This window comes from Protopterus annectens, chromosome 6.part0 (genome assembly GCF_019279795.1).
Source record: "Protopterus annectens isolate FY-2018-M chromosome 6.part0, PAN1.0, whole genome shotgun sequence".
In the NCBI taxonomy this organism is placed as follows: domain Eukaryota; kingdom Metazoa; phylum Chordata; order Ceratodontiformes; family Protopteridae; genus Protopterus; species Protopterus annectens.
The window spans coordinates 911,756,691-911,782,454 of NC_056737.1; the positions used below are offsets into that span (position 1 = coordinate 911,756,691).

General features: G+C 39.4%; 1 protein-coding gene across 1 annotated transcript in view; it reads right to left on the reverse strand.

Moving 5' to 3' along the window:
* Window positions 1-25,764, reverse strand: part of WDR25 (WD repeat domain 25) — a 1,080,771-nt gene that overhangs the window by 192,455 nt on the left and 862,552 nt on the right. Inside the window, exon 5 of the mRNA XM_044074562.1 lies at window positions 23,440-23,610. Within this exon, the coding sequence (XP_043930497.1) occupies window positions 23,440-23,610 (171 nt within the window). The remainder of the gene's footprint in view (window positions 1-23,439; window positions 23,611-25,764) is intronic.

The following is a 25,764-nucleotide window of genomic DNA, read 5'->3' on the forward strand; positions in this document are numbered from 1 at the left end:
ACTGCCTACTATTCTTGCATTGTATTATTGATTGTTTTCCTCTATAATAATCTGTGTAATATGCAGTTATTGATTATTTTCCTCTATAATAATCTATGTAATATGCAGCTTTTCTCCCCGGGCCTCCGCTGAAAATGGACCAGTGTCCAGTCGGACTATCCCGGTAACCAATGTAAAATAAATAAATAATTAAGAAGAACATGTTTATAATTTAAAGAACCAATATGTACTTAATCCTGATGTTTAACTATTTTATAGAACTTCCTGCAGAGGGAAGCAACAGAACACCAACATGCCTGAACTCATTTGTAGGGGTGTTTTGTTAATGTAGAGCAGCTATTTCTGTCTTTATTTATTATGGATGTAAATGCACACATTAATTAGGGTCTAATGGTGGATAAAGGATCTGGTCCATTAAATTACAACAGTTGTTTCAAAATTCCTTAATTTAGGCTTGTACTTTAGAGTATCACTGGGCATTTGTTGAGTTTATATTTCTTTTCAAGGTTGTACCTTCTGGTATATAAATTAAGTCTTATGGTTTGGGTTATAATTAATTGATTATTTAACTGTTATTATTGTTACATTTCTTACCAGTCAGCTATAATGATAAGCACAAGTATGTTACTGTCACCTGAAGTTATTTTCAAATTATTTATAACTACACAATACATTATTTTGTTTTTTTTTTGCACACAGCATGTTGTTTTTATGTTACCTAAATGATCTTAATGTCTTATTTGAAAAAAAAAAAAAAATATATATATATATATATATATATATATATATATATATATATATATATATATATATATATATATGGGTCTACCTGAGATGGTCGACAAGCCATTTGATCGACTTTCATTTAGTCGACAATTCATTTGGTCGACAGGCAGATTTGCCCCCCTCCACAATGTTGTGCGACCCTGGAGTTGATATATATATAGTTAGGGGGGGGTGTGGGGGTACAGCCCCCCACATTGGGGGGGGTGGGGGGCGAAGCCCCCCACATAAAACTGCTTGTCGACCAAATGAACTGTCGACCAAATGAGTGTCGATCATATGGCCTGTCGACCATGTGATAGGGATCCATAGATATATATATATATATATATATATATATATATATATATATATATATAAGTGTGTGTGTGAGAGTGTTTCTGTTCTCTGAAGACTAATACATTTACAGTTGAAAAAATGCTTTAAATACAAAAGTAATAGCTAAAATATTAATGTTTCAGACATTACCAGCTATATGAATACTTTTGTGTCTGAACTACCTTCCCAGCATACAGTACATACATATATGCACAAACACACAGAGGCAGGGAAGTCTAGCTGTCCTAATGGTAATTCTAGTTTAATGATAAAGCATGCGCTGTAGACTGGCTCACTGGAAAAAAGTGCTAAATGACTGCTGGCTGCATCAACTTCCTCAGAGAATGGTAATGGACACCCGCTGTCACCAATTTATGTCTCACTCTCAAGGACCCAAACCACTGGCCACCAAATAATATGTAAAGAGGGCTTGCCTTAAGATCATACTGCTGCCACTGGATAACACGCACAGCAACACACTGCCACCAGTCAAACCTATATGGCAAATCAAGATTATATTACCATTAAAATAAACCAATAATGTAACATTTGTATGGTGGTTATAGCTTTTAATAGGCACTTTTCAAAAGGTGGACACTAACATATGAACAGCTGAGATATCACCAGGTCTACACACATATCCTTATGCTAATAAATAAAACCAAACCATAAACTACTGAAATTAAGTTAATAAAACTTTAACTTGAAATAATGTACAATGCAAAAGTAAATATACAAGCAACTGCAATGTACATTTTTAGGATTAAATATAAAATAAATCTTTTTAAACAGAAATATGACATATAGGGCAACTATAATGGATTTATGATTCTATCACTATCAGTAGATAAAGATTTTACTGAATTCTCTCTCCCTATGATTTGTAAGTCCAAACAGCAAAGTCTCACAGGCAAGGAATTCCAAGCTTCAATTTCTTCCTCTGCATTGTGTTCATTTCCAAAGCAAAGTAAAAATATCACTTAAGAGTTACTTCTTCTTCTTCTTTCGGCTTTTCCCGGTTAGGGGGTCGCCACAGCGGATCACCTGTCCGCTCATGATTGGCAGTTGAGTTTTACAGTGCCGAGTTGCCAGCCCGACGCCCAACCTTACACAGAAGGTACACACATGCACGCACTCACACCTATGGCCAATTTAGAGTGTCCAATCCACCTACAGCATGTCTTTGGGATTGTGGGAGGAAACCGGAGCACCCGGACAAAACCCATGCGACACAGGGAGGACATGCAGACTCCGCACAGAAGGCACCCCAGCCGAGGATTGAACCAGAGAACCTCTTGCAGTGAGGTGGCAATGCTAACCGCTGCACCATAAGAAGCATAAATCAACAGTATATAAATATGACAGAAAACAAAAACATTCTGCAAAATCAAGGACAGATGAAAATCCACTGTCGTACTTGTGTCTACCTTGGATGGGGGAATACTCTGCACACTTACACTGCATAGCTGCTCCTTGCCTTGTTTGGACACATCCAGAGTCACTACATGGGGGAGTGGGGTGCAACAAGTATGTCACAATTTGAAATGTCTCTGTCTGATGGTGATGGCTTTGACACTCATACCCTCTCAACCTCAGAGCAAGAAATCTGGACAAAGCCATACATAGAAGTGGGACACAGGCCCAAAAATAAGGACAATTTTTAAATATTGCTCTTATAAACTTAGAAAGATAATAGAATAGTAGTAGGTCTTGCATTAGTATGAAATTTCTGAAGGGTATGAAATCTGAAACTCAAATCACTTAAGAGTTACTCTGCCTGCTTAAAGAAGTCCAATTTTTTTCTATTTGGCTTTAATTTTAAAAAGTGAAGTTTCCTGTTCCCACAGCCTTGTAACAACGGAGGAAGCTGCAGTCCAAATAAAGTAGCTCATCCTATGACCTGGGATAATATTTTAAGACACAGAGATTTAGGTACTGCTAATGTGTGTGCACATTTAGGAATCCAGTTTCAGGTTTTAATAGCACTGCTGTTTCCACTCAAAATGGTTACATATTATAGGTTCATAGGTTCATACTAGGCTATCTGCCCTGGGGAAATTATAAGCCTAGCCCGATTCTGTATGGCTTATGCCACCCCTTGATTTGAGTATACTGTGCCCTTTTTAAGGTTTAGTTTACTGTGCCTCTGTCTAATAGTGACACGGGAGTAATCCCTGGGACAAACCTACGATCCCCCATCCACCTATCGAGATTCTTCTTGAAGAGATTCAGTGAGGTACTCTGCCTCACATGAACTGGAATTCTATTCCAGAGCGAAGGGAGCCTCTGGGTTATGAACCTGTCCCTCCAGCAAGTTCTATTTATTTCTGGGCAGTTCACATTCTTTACAGTCACTTTTTTGAAAGCAACACCAGTTTTTATGTAAAAAAAAATATATATATATTGCACTTAACTCTGCTTACATAGCTTTTCTGTATTTTGTCCTAAAAGAGAACTGCAAGCTTCATTCAGCCTGTACTGTTCCAGCACTGATTACTTTTTCACTATGGACCGGACCCCCCCCCCCAACAAACATACGTGCACACACACACACACACACACACACACACACGCACGCACAGAGACACACAGGGGCAGAAGGGTCTATCTGTACTAAAGAGTCGGTGATACAACTCGTGTTCTAGAATGGGCCAAGTGGGAAAAATGACTGAGTGACAACAGTGATGGACAACAAACTGCCTGTGTGATCTGTGGTGTCGAACAGGAGTCCAACATGGAAGTATGATCCTCATGGGATATAACAAAAAATACTAGTTTTCATATGTAACGCTGTGTGCTAATGAAGACACTGTATGCAAAGTGGGAAGGCATTAAACATTAGTATTTTGTTTTCATGTAAATGATTAAAATAGATGGAAGCAGAAGCTTGTATAACTGTTCAAGAGAGTAAAACGTTTTCACTTGAAAATAAAACAGCTGCTTCTCCAGCTGTTTGGGAAAATAGACGTTTTGTACCTCAACTTAGAGATGTCAGTTGTTGCGTTTTCATAATTTGGAGTTAACGGAAGAAGTCTGTTGTTATTTGGCTGTAGGACTCCCTTTTGAACTTTTAGGTACTTAAAAAAAAAAAGGCAAAACGAAACAACAGATGTGTTTATTCTAACCTTAGTTAACACTTTAAAAAGCAATGTCAACAGTTGTTTCTCTAACAATTTATGGCGTGAGATAATATTTTTCTCATTTCTTTAAAGGAGAACTCCACCCAAAATTCAAGTTTTTTCCCCCCCAAAAAATGATTTTCCTTCCCGTAATTCAACATCAAACACTTCACATACAGAAAAAAAACATCATTAAATAATTATGTCTGCCTTTCTTTCCTGCATTTGTCTCATCTCTTACATCACAAAGGCTGCTAAAAGTGACATAGTAATTAAGATAGGTCACTTATCCCAACTACACAGGCATTAAGAAAACAATGCCTCAAACTATGTGGCCCAGATTCAATAAAGCCTACACTAAGTGTACACTAAATATACACAACATGTACTCAATAAAATTCTCATCACATTTTTGTGCTTTCTAGTTTCTCAGAAAGATTACACTAAGTGTACATGTAGTCTACACTTTGGGGTAACCTTTATGAATCCCTGTCAATATTCAAAGCTGCAAGAATATCAGTAGGAAAACGATAATTAGAAGGAGAAAGGTGTGAGTTATGTCTGTTATCTGTTCACTCAGAACAGTGTACACTTAGTCCAGGTGTTAATGAATCCCTGGGTGTGTCTTATTCTAAGCATCACACCTCAGATAAATAGTGTAATCTGGAGTCTGAACAAATGCCGAGCGTTCAAGCTTAGTTTTCAGATGCAAATGTCTTTCCCATTAATAAAACTTGGTGCCAAAAAGAAAGAAAGCGAGTATGCTCATCTCATAGCTCTCAACCTCTTAACACAAACAAATTTGGACAAAGCCAAAAATAATGGGGAGACAAATTTTAAATGTTGCTCAAGCCTGACAAGTTTTACATTTTTCTACTTCACTGTGTGTAGTTTGTTTTGCTTAGACATTGCCTTGCACATACTTCTGAGATCTGGAATGGGCCCTTAGCAGTGAGGGAAAAAGAGGCTTGCTAGCTTGAGACGGTTTCTCAGCTAGACCTTACCAGTTTATCTGGAATGGGTCCTTAGCAGTGGGGGAAAAGGAGCTTACTAACTAGGGAAAGTTTCACAGCTCGGCTGATTAATTCCTGACTGCCTAAGTCCCAATAGCAAAGAGGATGGAAAGTACAGTTGTGTAGACTTACCATAAATGTAGATGTTCGAGTGTATTCACTGTTGCAGTCATCATACTTGGGTTATCTGCCTGCAAGTAGCCCTCAGTCAGCCCGAATACCAGAGACTTAGTATTTCTGTGTTGGTTGCTGTTGCTCCAGGACTGATGTCAGGTTGTCAGGGGTATAAAAAACAGGCAGCCGACGCCATTACATCAGTTTTTCTTGCCCCAAATGTCAGGAGCCCCCCCAATGGGGAGCTAAGCTATGGTGGGAAAATCACCACCAGTAAAAAGTAAATACCAATACCAATACCCCTGTAAGGGAAGAGTAATATACACAGCGAGAGAAAGAGAGAGAAGGGGGTTGGAGGGAGGGAAACCAGGACTGCAACAGTGAATAAATTTGAACATCTACATTTATGGTAAGTGTACAGAACTGTACTATGTTTTTCGTGTTTCACTGTTGCAGTCATCGCACTTCGGTTGATTCCCAAAGCTGAAGAAAGGGTGGGGGCAGTCAAGAAGAGTTTGGGCTGGCTAGTATGCCCTGCAGGACTACTGTTGCAAAACCCAACTTGAATTTGGAAAATATAGGCAGGTGGTAATGCTTGGTGAATGTGTGTACAGAACTCCAGGTAGCAGCTTCCAGAATGTCCCTGATAGGGACTCCCCTGAGGAATGCTGTAGAGGTAGAAGTTGCACTAGTGGAATGTGTTCTGACCTCCTGAGGGGGTAGGTTTCCTATGGTGTTTGTAGCAGAAATTGATACAGTGTGCTATCCATTTGGAAATTGCCTGTTTTGAAATGGCCTTGCCCTCTGCCCCTGGTGCAAAACTGAGTAGTAACTGGTCAGATTTCCTGAAAGGCTTAGTCCTATCCAGTTAGAATCTGAGCTGTCTGTGCACGTCCAAGGAGTGCAGGCTCCTTTCCCCTTTATTTTGAGGATTAGGAAAGAATGTTGGCAAATGGATAGATTGATTGAGAGCCACACTTGACACCACTTTAGGCATAAAGGAAGGATTAGTCCTGAGGGAGACTCTGTCAGCATGAAAAATAACGAAGGGTTCCACAGCCATGAGTTCTCGTTGCTCAGACACTCTTCTAGCTGAAGTAATGGCCAGAAGCAAACCTGTTTTCCAAGAGAGGAATTTTAACTCTGCTGACGCTGCAGGCTCAAAGGGGGGGGGGGGTAGTGTCAGCTTTTCCAGTACAAAGTTAAGCTCCCAAGCAGGGGTGGGTGCTCTCCTTGGTAGCTTTACCATGTATTTTCTGAAGAATATGAAGTTTGAAACTCAAATGCCTGTCATTATTTAGTGAATTCTGCCCTAACCAATTTGCCACAAAAATTCAGAAAATCAGAAATTTTATGAGGAACAGACCAAAAATATGAGGCAAAAATCTGGACATTCTGCACAAATCTGGACAGTTGAGAGGTATGGTTCATCTAATTCTTATTTCTGTTAGTGTTTCATTCTACATTTGTTCTACACTATAATCTCTGTACAACTGCATGCTTTTTCTGGTTTTTTTTACAGCATTTTTGCATTGTATACATTGTTTTGTTGAGACAAGTCATTGAGTTGGGGAAAGAAGATTAACATCAAAGACTAATTCTAGCTACAATATTTCAAGTGAATGTAACACAAACCATCTCAGACCAAGTAATGCACATTAATCACAAGGTCAGATTTCTCACAATTGCTTGCTGAACTATAGTTGTTATTTTGAAAAGAACAATTAACTCGGCTACATGTTCAAGCCTGTCATTCAAACATTCTTTAAAATGCTGTAATAGCGATGGTCATTAATGAAAAATCTTTGGAAGCAAAGTAATTAAAAATGAGGATTAATGCTGACAGTGAAAAATTGACAGTCACAGTACTGCTGTAAGCTGATGAGAAAGAAACCACAGTAAATGATCTTCTCATCACAAGGATTTATTTCTGTCCCTCTAACATAAAATCAGGAAGGTGAAGGCACTGACTATAAAATAAAATCATGCTAGCCTTTTTCATATCCTTTGGGGTATAACAGATTAAAAAATAACAGTAACTATTTACTTTGATTCAGAGGCATTTGCAAAGCAGAAAAGTTCAAGACTTGCTGAAAATATGTTTTTTCACAGTTTTTGGGTGCAGTTCTCCTTTAACTGTTTTAAAAACTGAGGAAATGTGATGGTGATATAGTTGTCTACACTTGTACAGTGTCACTGCATATTTTTAGAAAGGATTGTGTTTAACAGGTTGCAAATGCTCCTTCTCCTTCATAATTCTGGCAATTAACCAGTAAAGAAAGGCTGACTTAACAGGCAGCACTCAAGATAAGTAACTGTTTTCTGTTTCTTCACAATGTTAGAGGAAACATATTCTCACTAGGGGCTGAAACACAAATTCCTCTAACTGTTCAATAAAACAGGGATTTTTTTTTCTTCACCCATAGCTGTCCTGATAGTCCTCATATCTTTTCCACACTCAAAAAGGGCACTACTACCTTTAAGGCACATATTTCAGGCATCAATACGGAATTGATGGACAGGATTAGAAATTAGTATATTAGAGGGTCAGCTCAGATTGGATGGTTTGGAGATAAAAAAATTAATACTTCTTTACGAAAAAACTTCTACTCTCAACTTCAACTTACCAACATAAACCTCAAATGTTCTGGACAGGAATCAATAGACTCTTCCATGCAGGACACTCCAAAACACCAACCCCATCAGGCACCACCCACGACAATCCCAAGCTGATTGCAAATGCCTTTAATACTTTCTTTACCGAAGCTGTCCAATTTCTAGCTAATACCCCCTTGTCAGCACAAACCTGCCTTCCTCCACAACTAGCTTACCTCCCTCATTTTATTTACAACCTGTCCCAACATCCCTCATCTGCTCCCTACTTCATAACCTCAAACCATGCACCTCCCCTCAGCTGATCATCTTCCAGCTGAATATCTGCAACTAGCAGCCAAAGTTATAGCATATCCCATTTCCATCCTAATTAGCAGAACCATTACAGAGGGAACCATCCCTTCTATCTGGAAAATTTCCCATATTATCCCAATACACAAGGATGGTAACTCAACAGAACTCTCAAACTATCGCCCAATAGCCGTACTCTCTTTTTTAGCAAAAATCATGGAAAAATGCATCCACCAACAACTATTAGATCACCTACTCCAAAATAATTTACTAGCTAGCTGTCAGCACGGCTTTAGACCATTCCATAGCACCACCACAGCCCTCTTATCCTTCTCTGACTGTATTAACAAAAATCGTAATAACAATACTCTAAGCTCAGCACAGTTTATTGACCTCTCAAAAGCCTTCGACATGGTTAACCATCAGCTACGTTTAAACTTACTTAAATCCCTCTCCCTTGACAAACAAGCACTACATTGGTTTAAGTCCTACCTAGAAAGTAGGCAACAGGCTGTGCTCTGGGATAACAATCTATCCACACATCTCCCTGTTACCCTTGGCATCCCTCAAGGATCTATTCTTGGCCCTCTCCTATTCTCAATATTTATCAACGATCTTAATGAAAATACCTACCTATGAACCTATATCACTTCTGTGACTCTGCTCGACAGGGGCACAGGAAAATAATTTTCTTGGGTGGCGAAAGCCAGGGTACATTTTTTGGCTACCTACCTATAAACCTATTCCTTAAGCTACCTGCATACAATATGCAGATGACTCTACACTGATATGCTCCGCTACTTCTGTAGCTGAACTCCACTCCCTTACCCAAAAAGTATTTAATATAGTTGAAAACTAGTTCCTACAGCGCTGCCTCCTCCTGAACCCCAAAAATCCAAAACTATTACTCTTCACTCCAACGCAAAAGTCTCCCTCAATAAACTTCACAATGTCTTCGAATAATGGTACAGTCATATCTCCTGACCCAACCACAAAACTCTTAGGAGTTACAATTGACCACAACCTTAACTTTGACACACACATTAATTCTACAATAAAAACAGTAAATAGAAAACTAGGCTCCCTCTATAGGATTAAACCCTTCCTTACTCCAACAGCTAGAACTACTATTGCCCACACCCATTTTATCTCCACCCTCCTCCATGCCTCACCCATTTATACCAATCTATCCAAAACTAACCTCAACAAACTGGCAACCTCCTATAACAATATTGCCAGATTTGCCACAGGCTCCCCATTTCAAACCCACCATTGTCACAATCTAAAACAGCTAGGTTGGCTGGAACTTTATAATCAGCTTCAGTTTCACCAACTTATCATTGCCCACAAGATCTTTTATCACCCTAGCAATATTCCAATACTCACTAGCCTTATCACCCCCTACAAAAATCTTACTACCCTACGCTCTGCAACAAAATTACTTGTAGCCATTCATAAATCCAACAATAAGGCAGGAGACTTATTGTTTTCCAACACCGTGGGGAAAACCTGGAACTTACTTCCTAGTGAACTCTCAACTCATCCCTCAACACTACTTTTCAAAAAGCAACTTAAAGTTTACCTTAATTCTCATTGGCTATGCTCATGCGCTAACCCAGACTAATATCCTATCCTGCTATGTTCACTGCGTGCTTTACCTCACTACTGCTGTTTTCAGTTTACCTTCCTTCATTAACCTCAGAAAATATGATCTGTAAGCTACTGAAGTCTGTCTTGATTTAGTCTTTACAGGGAAGCTCTACAGAGTATAAGCTCGCTTAGCAAGCTATCAACTGTGTTGACATATCCCTACAAACATCTACTTGTTTCTTTCTTGAAACATGTTAGCAACCTCAGTACAATGTTATATGTAACTACTTTCAACCCTGGTCTTACTATTTATTGTACAGTACAATACTATATGTAACAATTTACATCTCTGGTCTTACTATCTATTCTATGGATGTTGCTATTATGTCTTTATTGGAGCTTATCTCCCCAGGCCTCTACTGAACATGGACATATATCCAGTTAGACTAGCCCGGTCAGCAAATGTAAAATAAAAAATAAATAAAGCCAGAGAGGTGAGACTGTGTTGGTTTGGACATGTGCTGAGAAGGGATGCTGGGTGTATGGGAAGAAGGATGCTAGGGATGGAGCTTCTAGGTAAAAGGAAGGCCTATGGTTAAGTTTATGGATGTGGTGAGACAGGACATGCAGGGGGCTGTTGTGATAGTGCAAGATGAAGAGGGCAAGAAGAGATGGAAACAGATGATCTGCTGTGGGAGCAGCTGAAAGAAAAAGAAGATACTAACATATTTATTTTCTCTCCTGGAGTTGACCAACAGTGGACTCTGGTGTCTCTTCTCACGATTCAGGTCTACCAACCTCTCCTGACCACCACTGACATGACCTAATCAGAGTTGGAGGCCAGCATGGAGACCAGGGCATCTCAAGTTCATGTCATGCTTCTTGCAGGAAGGTTTTTGTTTTATGCGCTAATCTTTCTCCTTCCATGAGCTCACCTGCTGATGGGCAGGCATGCAACTATGACATGGTTTTGTATCATCCCACATTCATGCCAGTGTCCTCCACCTTACCCAACTAAGGACAACACCCTCCTCTGTATCCCTAGCCTCCATCATGGATTAATATACAGAGTGCATCTCTCCCTGCCCAGTATGGGCATGCCCATCATTCCTTGCCCACACACCCACACCTCAGACTCCGAAGCTGCTAATAAAAACTAGGTTTCCTTGTCCTTAGTAAGTGTTTTATCCATCTAAGCAATGGCACTGACCATGTTTAACATAACCTTAGTGCAACTCAGGAAATGTTGCCTAGAGTGATTGCCACTAGAATGGTGAGGTGGGACAGCACTGTAGCTTATGAAAGTAAGAACGTTGTATAAAAAGTTACAGCAATAGGGATAAGAAGTGAGAATTTACATACATGATATTAAGGGTAAGGAACTGCTAAGTCAAAAGGGAAACATGATTCATTTCAGAGGTATCTTTAATGGTGAAGGGGCTGAGAAAGGCACATGGGGTATTGGATTAAGGGGATAGGTGCAATACTACACCAGCAGGGAAAATGGATGAGTATGGCGAATGGAACCAAAGGTAATTATGAGAAGGAAAACTGAGAGCAGGGCATGGAATGGGTTATCAAATCATGGGAAATGGATTCTAAGTCTATAATGTGAACTGTAAACAAATGACACGTGACACATTAAACATTTCTGTCTGAATACAGTTTTCTGAGATTTTTAATGCATCTTGTGTCCGTTATTTTCACATTATATCACTAACCCATAATCTGACAAGCAATGCAAACAAATCAAAACAATCCCTAGAGTGAGGCTTTCTACAACAACAGATATAAACTCTTTGGCCTTAAGCTACAGTTTGCTTAAATGGCAGATGATAACTAAAATGAACAATTTGCAAACTTGTAAGAAATTTCATACACTGTATGTTTGGTGGTCTAATTGATCTATGAATAAACTTATCTTAATGCCATATGTTTTGTGCAACAGAGAATTGCTGTTACTATAAAGACAGGGTTAATGATAGTACTAACATATTTTTAGCCAAAAGAAAGATTTGATAAAGAAGCATGTAAATAAACCTGAGAGAGACACAGGTTAATGCAGTGACAGCATCCCTCTTACATAATATCAACAGCTCCAACATCACTAAAAGCCAGAGAGAGAAAGAAATAAAACCTGGAAGTTGCGACAACAAAAGAATCTGTATAACTTTCAACACTAGTGAGGCAAATGTCATTTTCCGTAGAATTTAGCCAAGTCACTTATACTATTTCTGTGCTGGCAAGAATAGTTTAGTGACACAGCAGTACAAAATGTGGATTAGACATAAAAGGCATGGATGGATGGCCATCCCAGCGATATGCTAAGAGCATGTGTATGGTACACAAATAAGGAGTTGTATTGTGACATGCATATTTACAAATGCACCAAAGGCCTCTTCTCTTACCCTCTTAAGCTGAAAGCTGGCATACTTGAACCTCACAGATTTATGTTAAAATAATAAACATATCAGCAAGGCCTTAAACTAAAAATACTTAGGAAGTGAATACACATTTAAGTATTATGGTTACTAATACCAGGGTAAGGATCAGTTTTCCACCTCATCATCCACAGCTGCTGGTAAGGAAAGGAATTTGGGCACAGAGTCTAGAGGAGGATAACAGGATGAGGCCAGTGCATAAGTACAGGGGATAGACAGTGCTTTAAAACAAAACAAAAAATGAATATATTACAGCAAGTAAGAGAAGGGAATCTTCAAGTGAGAACAGAAGGAAATAATAGTTTTTTGAGGTAATTAATATCAAAGCAGATCTTCCAAGAAACCACTGTATACGGATTCAAAGAAAATAAATTCCACTGTTCTTGGACCAGTTTGTGGCTTTTCGTTATTCTCATCCAATATTCGTTTTGAGTTCACCCTTGAGCAATAACAACTGTCTTAACTACTTCGATATAAAACTGGCAGATTCAGAATATCTACAAGTCACTGAATCCTTGCATCAACAGAACAGTTCAGGAAGCAAAGTCCCTGAAAAGCATCTCCCAGAATGCCTTTAGCTTCTTAGGGCTCTGTTGCAAGACTGCAATTGTGTGAGATGCGTTTCAACCTTAGCAGAGGAAAATATCTAATTTTCCCAATACTGTGTGATCACTGATCTGGCATATAAGTACAGGCAGTCCCTGGGTTAAAGACATTTGACATAAGGACAACCCATAGATAAAAACAGGCTTCCACAATGTCAACGTGAAAATAAATAAAAATCCTTAAAGTTGCCCAAATCTTACTTTGAGATGAAGAATTATGTCATACTTTCCTTTTCCCCATTTTCCCAGTTTGTGAAGCTGCTTGTACGTCTTGTTAGAGCAGTTACTTCTGCCTTCACGGAGAACAAGAGATCAGATTGGTTAAGAGATCACTGTGTTGGTCATCTGATTGGTCAAGACCACTGTCTTGTTAAGTACAGTATTGAAGCAGTTACTGTACTGTACGTTAGAATGGGCAAATGACATTGTGGCTCACTAGGGTCTACGTGACAGTAGGAGGTCTGGCAGAGGTCTGAAAGTTCAGGAAAGAGTGGAAAACATTTGTGGGTGATGCCTGTAGTACAGCAATGCTAAGTGAAGCTTAAAACAGGCAAGTTTAACATATTTGTTTTTGTATGGAGCATTCTACTGTACTGTAGTGTATGAACATAGTTACTGTACTGTTATTACACTGTTCTTACAGTATTATTATTGTTATTACTACAGTATGCAGTATTATGTTTAAGATTTTTTTTTATTTGGATGGGTTTCTAAAGTGTTTTATATGCAAATAAAACTAAAACAAATACTAGACTGAGACAAACACTTGAGTAAGTGACATTTAATAAGAACCATATGTACTTGTTTCAACTTGCGTACAAATTTCACTTAAGGACAGACTAAAAAAATGGATCTCGTCCTTAACCTGGGGACTGCCTGTACGGTGTTGTGAGGGTGAAGTCTCTCCCAAGGAGCGAAGGATAAAATGGGCTTGTTACCCTGCAAAAAAAATAATAAATTATGACCTCTATTGCAAAAGCTACTCTCAAAGACCTATCAGATACATTTTTACTACATTAGTTGATTTGTTAGAGGATTGTCCTGCCTTGATAGTTCCTATGGCTTGATGGATTTGTCCTCTCTTGTCAAACAGCATTCTAATTTTTTTTTCTGGAAGCTCCCACACTTTTGAAGAGATGCACACCCATGATGACTCACTTAGTGAAGTCATACAGTGCTTACACAAGTGTACTTGTCCACTGTGCTTAACAGTTCAGCCAACTGCCATTAGCAAACTCCCTCTTGCAAACCAAGTACAGCAACGAAGATCTTGTAGTTACACTGTTAACTACATATGGAAGCTGTAAAATCCACAATAAAAAGTGGCAGGACACAGAAACGGCAACTAGTCCAACTTTATTCACTAAAACCACCACGATTAGCACTTTCATCTGTGATAAACAGACTTCATATGTTTCTCACAGACGAAAGTGCTAATCGTGGTAGTTTTAGTGAATAAAGTTGGACTAGTTGCCATTTCTGGGTCCTGCTGCTTTTTACTGTGGATTTTACAACTATATATGGAAGCTCATTTATTGATCAAAAGAATGTCAAAAGCAAAGAGTATCCCAGCAAATTAAGTTTCTCTCAGTAAAAAACAAATATATCAAAATCAAATACGTTGAAGAAAACAAACACGGCTAAGGTATAAAACATTTAATAGTTAGTAAGCGCTTTGGCGTCCTAACTCAGACGCTTCTTCAAACTATGTAAAATGCACATGAACAGTCTAATTAAATAACTTCTTAGTATAACACAGGTGTCTCTGGTAAAATATTACATATGTTTTTCACTATTTTTAGTTTTTTGTTCTTTATATATATATATATATATATATATATATATATATATATATATATATATATATATATATATATATATATATATAAATAAAATTATTTAAATGTTATTTGTCCATGCATTATGCATGTTTTATTAGATATATCTATGTGGGTGTTTGTGACTCATAAGTGTTACATGTTGTTTTATTTTCATTATTTTTATTATCTTCTCTTTTTTATATGAGTTATGATATATAACTTTTTTATGTAGCAATTTTGAAATGTATTTATCATGTGCTTGAATAATTTTGTTGCCTTTTGATCTATACATGTTTTACTCCAGTTTACGAATGGGGACCCAACATTTTTTATTAATGGGAGAGTTTAGGTAATGGTGCTGCCATCAAGTGATAACGTTGTATGTAGGCATGCTAATGCTTACAGTTAGATCCAGGAAGTCATGTCCATATGTATTGTTTTATATCTTTATATATGCTCTATTTATGCTAATATATGTTTTATATATTTTTTGAATTTATGTATTTTTTTTCTTTTGTGATTGCATTGACTAATATGTCATCTGCTGTTTTACGATATGATGCTTTTTTATGAAAGTTATTTCACTTTTTTATTTAATTATACAACTAGCTGAATGGCTCATTCTTATTAATGCACTTAAGTATGGTTGATTTAATAACAGGAAGTTATTTAATTAGAGTGTCCTTGAGCATTTTAAATAGTCTGAAGAAGCATCTGAGTTAGGAAGCAAAAGTGCTTACTAACAAACTGAACTAAGCAAAATGGAAGCCTGCTATAACAGCATTGCCTGCTTTTCTGCAAATTGTTAGTATAGAACTCATCACTGTACTGCTTTGAGACAGCTCCATTGGCTTGAACTGCCCAACCTCCTAACCTACAATCAGCTCTGCCTCTGTCAGTCTATCTATTACCTCCCCAATGTCCTGCCCTCAAAAACCTAGTACAACATCACTCAGCCAAAAGGCCTCTTAGATCATCAAGCAAACTACTACTAGAAGTGACTAACAGCTACAATAGCTTTGGAGACACACTATATAGTAGTTCCATAGCTAAAGAATGGTACTGTCTCCCTACTAGCATACAAAATACATCGTCCAAAGCATCCTTTAAAAACCTCATTATCCAACATCTCAAGCAAAGCTGGCAGTACCATGACTGCTCCCCAGGGTAGTGAAAGCAGGTAAGGTACACATACTAAACCTAGAGTACTTGATAATAGTTTTCACTCTTACTCACAAACACTGGCTAATCTACAATGTATGTACTGTACCTGTGTACTATGTATGTATTCTACCTATGTTCCAAATTTCAGCTGTACACCACAAATCTATTAATTACCTTTATTTTTAAATTAATATTTTCTTGTTTGTTCTCTCCACTGTAACTGTTGATGTGCTGAATACCACTGTAAAAACATGTCTATTGTAATTTGTGTGTATACTGATCAGGTCTAAATATATAAATGTATCTGTAATTTTTCTATGTGGAGCTTTTCTCCCCGGGCCTCTGCTGAAAAAGGGCCTTTCCGGCTCAGTTAGACACACCCGGTTAACACATGTAAAATAAAATAAATAAATAAATAAAGAAACTATTAAATGTTTTATGCCTCAGCCATGTTTGTTTTCCTCAACATTTTTTATTTGGATATATTAATCAAAGCACCCAAATGTTGAGATCTGTTTTACTAGCACACTTTGACAAAACAGATGATTGACAGGTATGTGAGACTGCCAACCCTGGATTTGGGGATTATGGCTCCTTCCTGGGGATGGTATGATCTTGGAATCAGCAGGGTGTGTGGGGGGTGAACGGGTTTTTGCTCCCCTTCAAAAAAAGTACAGTTTTGTACCTACCATAAATGTAGATGTTCGAGGATCTCCATTGCTGCAGTCCTTACATATGGGTACGCTGTCCACAATCGAATACCAAAGGGCTAGAACCGTGTCGGTCATTAGACTGACGCCAGTAGTACAAATGCGCATGACCGACGCCATAACCTCAGTCTTTCTTGCCTCAGACGTCAGAATGCAAAAAACACCACCCAAACCCCAACCTAAAAAGAAAAGGGGAAGGAAGGAGGACTGCAGCAATGGAGATCCAACATCTACATTTATGGTAGGTACAAAACTGTACTATGTTCTTCGTCTCCCATTGCTGCAGTCCTTACATATGGGTAGAATCCCAGAGCAACGGAAAAAGGGAGGCTGGCTAACTAAATAGCAGTAGGAGCTGCTAACATGCCCTGTAAGATTGCAGTGGCAAACCCAGCCCTAGACCTAGAATAAAGAGGTAAATGATAATGCTTTGTAAAGGTATGTACAGAACTCCAAGTAGCTGCCTCTAGAATGTCTTTAGTAGCTACCCCTCTCAAAAAAGCAGTAGAGGTGGCCGTAGCCCTAGTAGAATGAGGCCTGATCCCAACTGGAACCTCCTTTCCATGATGAGAGTAACAAAAAGTAATACAATGGCCAATCCACTTGGAAATAGTTTGTTTCGAGACAGCTTTCCCTCGTGAAGTCAAAGCAAATGAAACAAATAATTGTTGAGATCTTCTGAACTCTTTGGTTCTGAACAAATAATACCTTAACTGCCTATGTACATCCAAAGAATGCAAAACTTTTTCCCCTTCATTTTGGGGGTCAGCATAAAAAGTAGGCAAATGTATAGATTGGTTCAATGCCACATTAGAAATCACTTTAGGCAGAAAAGTAGGATTAGTAAGGAAACTCTGTCCTTGTGAAAAATCAGAAAAGGTTCCACTGCCATGAGGGCCTGTAATTCAGATACCCTTCTAGCAGAAGTAACAGCCAATAAAAAAGCAGTCTTCCAAGACAACAACTTCAATTCAGCTGTAGCTGCAGGTTCAAAAGGAGGCAGAGTCAGCTTTTCCAAAACAAAATTAAGATCCCAGGTAGGAGTAGAAGCTCCGTGGGGTCTTATATTCTTTGCCCCTCTAAGAAACTGTTTAACCAATGGATGTGAAAATAAAGGAGGGTCACAATCATAGTGAGCTGAAATAGCTGCAGCATGCAATTTTATAGAAGAGAAGGACAAACCCTTGTCCAATAAAATAGTCAAATATTGCAATGTACAACTTAAATTAGGCAATTTGACATCAAAGCCTTTATCTGAACTCCAAAGAAAAAATCTCTTCCATTTATCAGCATAAACTTTTCGAGTACTAGGACGCCTGGCTTCTAAAATAACATCCAAAACTTGTTGAGGGAGCTGAAGGCCCTCCTTCTCTAAAACAGAATGCGCCAGGCTGTCAGGTGTAGGGATTGCACCCTGACATTGAGAAATTTATTGTTTTCCTGAGACAATAAGTGAGGAATCTGTGGTAATGGCCAAGGTGTTCCATGAATTAAGCTCCTCAACATAGGGTACCAATGCTGACGAGGCCAATCCGGTGCTATAAGGATCATGCAAGGTTTGTCCCTCCTGACTTTCAACAGCACCTTTGGAAGAAGAGGCAAAGGAGGAAAAGCATACATGTGAAGGTTGCTCCAACTGAAGGATAGTGCATCTATTTTCCAGGCTTTTGGATGAAACAGCCTTGTGCAAAACAGTGGCAGTTGGAAATTCAGAGGAGAAGCGAACAGATCTATGTCTGGAGTTCCCCAAGCCCTGGTCAACTGAAGAAATACCTGAGGGTCCAATTTCCATTCGTGAGGATCCACAATCTGTCTGCTCAGAACATCTGCTAACGAATTTTGTGCTCCTGGCAGAAACTGTGCTCAAGAGTGATGTACAGATTCAAAGCAGTTTCCCATAACAGCATTGCTTGTCTGCAAAGAGGGTAAGAATGAGTTCCCCTGCTTGTTGATGTACCACATGACAGTTGTGTTGTCTGTTCGAATCAACACCAGTCCTGGTTGAAGTAGGCTCTTGAATCCTTCCAAAGCAAATTGAACTGCCAGCATCTCTTTCATGTTGATATGCAAGTGAAGTAGCTCTGGGGCCAAAGGTCTTGAATCCATTTTCCTCTGAAATGAGCTCCCCAGGCTGACTCCGAGGCATCTGTCGTTAATATCTGACTTGCCTCTGGTTGGGTCACAGAGAGCCCCTTGTTTAGGTGACATTCCTGAGCCCACCACAGAAATTCTTTCTGAATGCAAGGTAGAATCCGAATGACAGTATCCAAATCGTGGCTGTGTTGAGTCCAAACGCTTTTGAGATACCATTGTAGCTTCCTCATATGCAGTTTGGCATTGGGAAGTACTAGAATGCAAGATGCCATGAACCCCAAGGCTTGAAGGACTGTCCTTGCAGTCAGCCTGGACATTACTGATAGCTGTTGGAAGTATAGGTGAAGATTTCTTTGTTTGTCCGGGGTAAGAAATGCCATCTGAGCAGCTGTATTCAGTCTTACACCCAGAAAACACATCTCTTGTGAGGGTACTAGACTGGACTTTATTTCATTCACAGAATACCCTAGGCAACTTAAAACTGTCATTACATACTGCAGATGTTGAAGAAGTCAGTGCTTGCCTTGAGCCAGAATCAAACAGTCGTCCAGATAAGGATAAATTTGAATTCCTGTTAGTCTGAGAAAAGCTATTACTGGAGCCAGGACTTTTGTGAATACCCTGGGTGCAGTAGACAAGCCAAAGGGCAATGCAGAGAACTGATAATGCAAATTCCCATTCCGAAATCTCAGGAATTTTCTGCAACTGGGCCTGATAGGAATGTGAAGATAGGCCTCTTTGAGATCCAGAGTCACCATCCAGTGATCTTTGCCCAGCATAGGTAACAGCTGTTGCAGTGTTAACATCTTGAATTTTGGAATTTGCAGAAAGGTGTTTAGAATGGACAAATCCAGAATTGGCCTCCAAGTATTTCCTTTCTTTGGCACTAAGAAAAGACGGGAATAAAACCCTGTGCCTCTTTCTGCAGAAGGTACTTCCTGTATTGCTCCCAACTGAAGCAGAGAAGAAATTTGTGCCTGTGCTTCCAGTCTTTGCTGATGAGGCACATCTGGCATACCTTTGAAAGGAGGGAATGTGTGAAAATAAAATTTGTAGCCTCGATGTATTATGTCCAATACCCATTTGTCTTGGGTAACCAAATGCCAATTTCTTTTGAAAAGTCCCAGTTTTCCTCCTAGAGGAGCTGCCAGCAAGGCAGAGTCCGGCAGCTGAAGACAAAGGTCATTGGGTCTGTTTCAAAGGACTGACCCCTGCCCTCCCAGCAGAAGGGGTAGAAGAACTCAAAGACCTAGAAGTAACAGGGCCCTGAGAGGAAGCCCTACCTCTACCACCTGCCCCTAGGTTGATAATTCAAGAGGGAAAGACCATCCCTTAGCAGGCCAATTCCTACTGAACTTAGGGGCTGAACCTGTAAAAGTCCTTAACTGTCTGCATAGACTTAGCTTTTTCCTCCATTTTTTCAAAACTGATTCTACTGGAGGGCCAAAAAGAACATCAGATTGCAGAGGAGCATCCATAATTCGAGCCTTAACATGCTCCAACAAGGTCTGATCTTTAAGCCAGGCATGCCTGCGAACAACTGAACTAGTAGCAGCCACCCTGGAAGAAGCCTGTAAAGCATCAAAACCACACTGCAAAGAATGCTTACCAACTTGGTCTGAAGCATGCACTAAATCCTGAAGCTCCTTACATTCAATACCTTCAGCTAAAGCATCTACTTTACATTTCAATTGGCCCAGCAAATAATTTTGATACCTGAGCATATGAAACTGACAATTCAAAGCTCTCATAGCCAAAGTAGAAGAGGTATACAGTTTTTTACCCCACCTATCCAGGGCCCTAGCATCCTTGTCCACAGGAACTGGATTCCTAACCACAGAAGCCCTAACACCTTTGGGGCCTTGAGTAATAGTTTCTGGATCAGCCCTAGGACTCTTATATAAGTACTTGTGAGCTTCCGGAACCCTGTAGTATCTATCTGGTTTAACCAGGGCAGGAGGCAGAGAATCTGGGTTAAGGGCAGCCTCAGAAAATACATCCTGAACAACATCCAGTACAGGGGGAATAGCCAAGGGCCTATGCTGAGGCAAAAACAAGAATTCTCTTAGCCTTTTTCGAGAATCAGAATAATCCTGGCCCTCCCATTTGAAATGTTCCCTCATAGAATGCAAAGTCTCAGAGAAAGAAAAATCTTCTGGAGGGGACGCAGAGGGAGTAGTGTCCTCAGCCTCCGAATCAGAATAGGGAGGGAAATCCTGAAGTTCTTCTACAGAGGAATCTGACTCATTGGAAGACTGAACCAAACCCTCCAACTCTGTCTCTACCCTGGGCCTCTTTGCAGGGGGGGGCATAGAACCCCTGATTAAAGTAATCAAATCTTCAGCCATCTTTAACATGTGCTTCCTAGGAGCTGGACCCTGGGGACTAGCACCAGCAGGGGCAGACTTAGACCTAGAATGGGCTTTGCTTTGAGAAGGAGGAGGCCTAACTACCCTATGAGGGGAGGGAACCACTGACATCAGAGAAGCACCCTCAGCCTGGCCTAACACAGGAGAAGCCACTTCCTGTAGTAACAAAGGCTCCCCTTGAGACTCAGGTAAACTTTCAGAAGGAGCCGCTGAAGTAGTCAGTGGTTCTCCAGAACCGCGTCCGGAGTGGACGACTCATCCTGTTTGGACCGCAAAGACTTCTTGCTTTTAGAAGAACCAGGCCGGCGAATCCGACGGCATGTTGTAATTACAACGTTTACCAAACACCAGCCTAGCACAGTCCAACCGACGTTTAATAGTACGCTTGTTAAAAGTAGCACAAAAGTGACACCCAACAACGTCGTGCTCAGGCCCCAAACAAGGAATACAGAGAGAATGGTAATCCCTATGAGGAATCTGTTTCCCACAAGAAATATAGTTATTAACTTTTTCTGACATCCGTCAATACTGAGGCAAGAAAAAGACAAAAGTGTCCCCAACGGGGTACTTAGCCCAACTTGGTCTCCGGTCTGAAACTCGAAAACCGACAATTCCAGAACGCCGAACGGCACTTGCAAATGCTGCTTCTGCTTAGGACCACGCGGCAAGAAAGACTGAGGTTATGGCGTCGGTCATGCGCATTTGTACTGGCACGTACTGACGCCAGTCTGGGGCGCCAATGACCGACGCCGGTTCTAGCCCTTTGGTATTCGGGCCGATTGTGGACAGCGGAGTACCCATATGTAAGGACTGCAGCAATGGGAGATGAAGAACATCAGTAGTTTACTTTTGCATGATTCAAGATGTGCCTCAGAGCATGCATGTTATGGTGTCGGTCTTTTTTTTCCCCCAGACTTTTGCAGCCGATGTTTTTAGTGTCATTTAGATTAACTTCAGGGGAAAAAAATATATATATATATGGATATAGGACGTTTGATCACATGATCAAACGTCCGAATCCATAACCACCGAACACACTTTAATGAAAGTGCTTTTATCGAAAAAGCACGTTCATTAAAGCGTGTTACTAAAAAAAAAAACATACTACATTAACGTTTTAGCAGGGGGGCTTCACCCCCTGCACCCCCCCCATGTAGGGGCTGTGCCTCCCCCACCCCCCTACTTTAATATTCTGCCTCCGAGACCACACTGCAGTGGGGAAAACAGAATTTTCCCTTATCCGCACCATAGTATGGCCTCAGCAACAGGCATACTTACGCGAAAGTGCTTCTTTGGTGAAAGGCACTTTCATGCAAGTATACCCGGCCGTTTGGGTTTCAGACTTTTGATCATTCAATCAAAAGTCCTAGATCCATATATATATATATATATATATATATATATATATATATATATATATATATATAATATATATATATATATTTATATATATATATATATATATATATATATATATAAACACACACACACACACACACACACACACACACACACACACACACACACACACACACACACACACACACACACACATGCAACAAAACCCACGTGAGAATGCTAGTATAGTGGGGATTGGTAAATTTGTCCTTTCCCACTATAGTGCAATGTCAGAGTTAGTATATATAATTAGCAGAGGGTGAAGGGGTGCAAGGGGTGGTTGCCCCCCTGCAAAAATAATGGTTGAGTGTTTTCTTTCAATCCTTTGTGAATCAATGTTTTTCTGTTTTGATCATGTGAGTTTGATGAAGTTAGGAATCCATATGCACACATACACAAAGCTATTTAAACTGCATCCAACAACAATAATTACATATCTTACATCAACTTTCAGAGAATTATTAGAGAAATTATTGTGTATCAAAAATACAAAAAATACATACACTAATAAAAAAAAAATGCAAAACAACACAGCCCACTTTCTATGTGTACTAATGCCCTATTGGGCTGGTGTTACAATGAAACAGACCTTCTTAAAACAGCCTGTGTGGTCCATTATTTCCTTGTAATACACTCCCTGTTGCATGCTACTGCTTGCTTAGCAGGTATAGGGATTGTGTCTTGACTAAGTTAAATGGACTGTCACCACATTTTCCAGTAAATGACCCAATCACACTGATATAGAAAGAACCCTTTGTGCAAATAAATGTATTGCTTCAAATAATATTCTCTGCATAATGTATAACATATTTTAAACCCTGCTGAACTGATCAGAGCAACTTTCTGCATGATCGCTGCATGTGGTAATACGTCTAACTGTTTACAAAAAATATTCTATATTGCGAGTGACATCACATTACACTGAAGCAAATAATAACTGTAGTGCACAGCAGGAGTCAAAACCTTTCAGCATGAAATAAGTAAAAAGTGTACCTACATGAAAGATCTGATTGGAGATTTTGGCCGCAGTAAGGAAATCCCAAGCAATGATAGTTCGGTCAGCCGAATCCCTGCTTACTGCATCAGTGGTAGTGAGAACTTCTCTTCCCTCATTGATGAACAGAATATCCAGTGTCTGCTGAACTGCTGCTTTGTAGACATTTATGATCTAGAAAAAAAGAACTTGCTTTATAAGCCTCCTCCTTGGATGGACAATAACCAATAAACAACCACATTTAAAAAAATAGAACCCCCCCCAAAAAAAAAAAAATATCAGCAGAAATAGATGATGTTATATTGTGCCAAGACTGCTTATTTTTCTTCCTCTTGATCTTGGCTGGAAAAGGTTCTTAGCTTTGTTCACTTATCTGATAAACAAATAATTGTGTTGATGCTGCCAAAGCACTTCATGGTTAATAAACCATGCTCTTTCCTACATTTTACCCATTAAAACTCTACCCATAATGCAACACACCACATGTAGCACCCCTGAAGATCTTGCATTATTTTCCTCCTGAATTCTTCTTCTCCAAACTGGCACCACATTGCACTACAATTATTTTTCAGTTGGTAGACATCATATGTTTAAATTCTGTTTACTAATTTAAAGATAAAGGAAGATTGCAAAGATGCCTTGATTCTCCTGGAACATCCACCCAATCAGATGAGCAAATATTCATAATGCCTAACTTCTTTCCACAGCTTAATCTTTGAAACCTTCAATGAACAATTTCAGTATTCTGACATAAGGTCTGCCCCATCTCCTGCACAAAGAAAATACTCATTTCCTACGTCTGAGAAGGTAGACTTGGCATGTAACACCCTACTAGCCATCACCAAATCCTTCATAAACTGACCCAAGATGCCCGTGCTCATTATTATGAGGATAACTGCAGCTTTGCTTTCATGGTGATACTCAGCTCATGTCTTCCAGTTTATCCATCCCCCATGTATTACTCTGCACTTCTTGGCATGGGATCCCAGCTGTGCCCCTTCCATTTCTGCTACCTAATCTGCAGAATCATACATATTTTAATTAAGTTTTCACCACATACAGAAAAGACTAACCTTACTTAATGTCATCTGTGATGCACTTTATTTTATTTTTATTTTATTTTACATTTGTTGACCGGGATAGTCTTGACTGGATTCATGTCCATTTTCAGTGGAGGCCTGGGGAGAAAAGCTCCAAGGTAAGCAGATACAATAAAAAACAATGAAAACATATTACAAATATAGTATTGACAAAGAATACACAAGCAAACATGAATAAACAAGTCTTACTTATATATAATTCATATACCCCAGCCAGAACTGACATTTGAGCTCCATCTAGTTGGGCTGCTCTGAGCTGTGCGACAGTGTTTGTCTGTAATTATTGGACTTGACTTCAAACTGATCCATCCAAGGCCAGGAAATGAACATTTATTTTATTTTTAGACATCCAAAGTTACTGTACTGCTGATTATGCTGACTGCAGTTTCAGTTTACTGGAAAGCTGTTTTAACAGTGTGAAATATTGAGTTACAGATAGGAGGTGAAATGGCTGATGATCTGATTATTTTACTGATCCCAAGCAGGTTGTGCTGATTTCAATTTTGCTTACTGGCAAGGTGTTTTAAACTTTTGGAACACTATGTTAAGATTTTCAGATTTTCATTGTGAACAAAGGTAATTTTGTTGGTGTTCCAGGGATTCTGTTCACCCATGGCTAACAAAGTAGCTGCAGATAGGTTGCAAGCTTTTTATTGTAATTAGTTTATTGCTGTGTTTGTGCACCACTGCACTCTATTTAGCTGGACTGCTCTGAGTAGTGTAACAGTGCATGTTCCTAATTATAAGACTTGACCTCAAACCAATCACTCCAAAACCAATAAAATGGAATTTTTCTTACTTTTAAACTACTACTGTGCTCCTGATTGTGCTGCCTGCAATTTGTTTATTTTAGAAATGAGCTTTCAGTTTGGAACACTGTCTTAAGGTTTTGTTTGTAAGGAAGATACATTTACTGCTGTTCTGCATGTTTACTCACCCCAAGCTACTAAAGATGTAGTTGCCAATCAGTTGCTAGCTTTTTATTGTAATTCATATACTGATAGACTTTGTGCACCACTGTGTGTTATTTGGGAGGGCTACCCTAAGCTGTACAATCCACAACAGCAGGGAAAAGTGCACTTCACAGTTACAAATCCTCCATTTTAATATGTTTTCTACAGCTTCTGTCTCATACACAGAAATGGAATCTTGCACAGTTGCTCAGTCCTTTCCATTGTACAGTCCTAGGGCACCTTGATATACTGAGCTGAATCTTCTGCTTTGTATC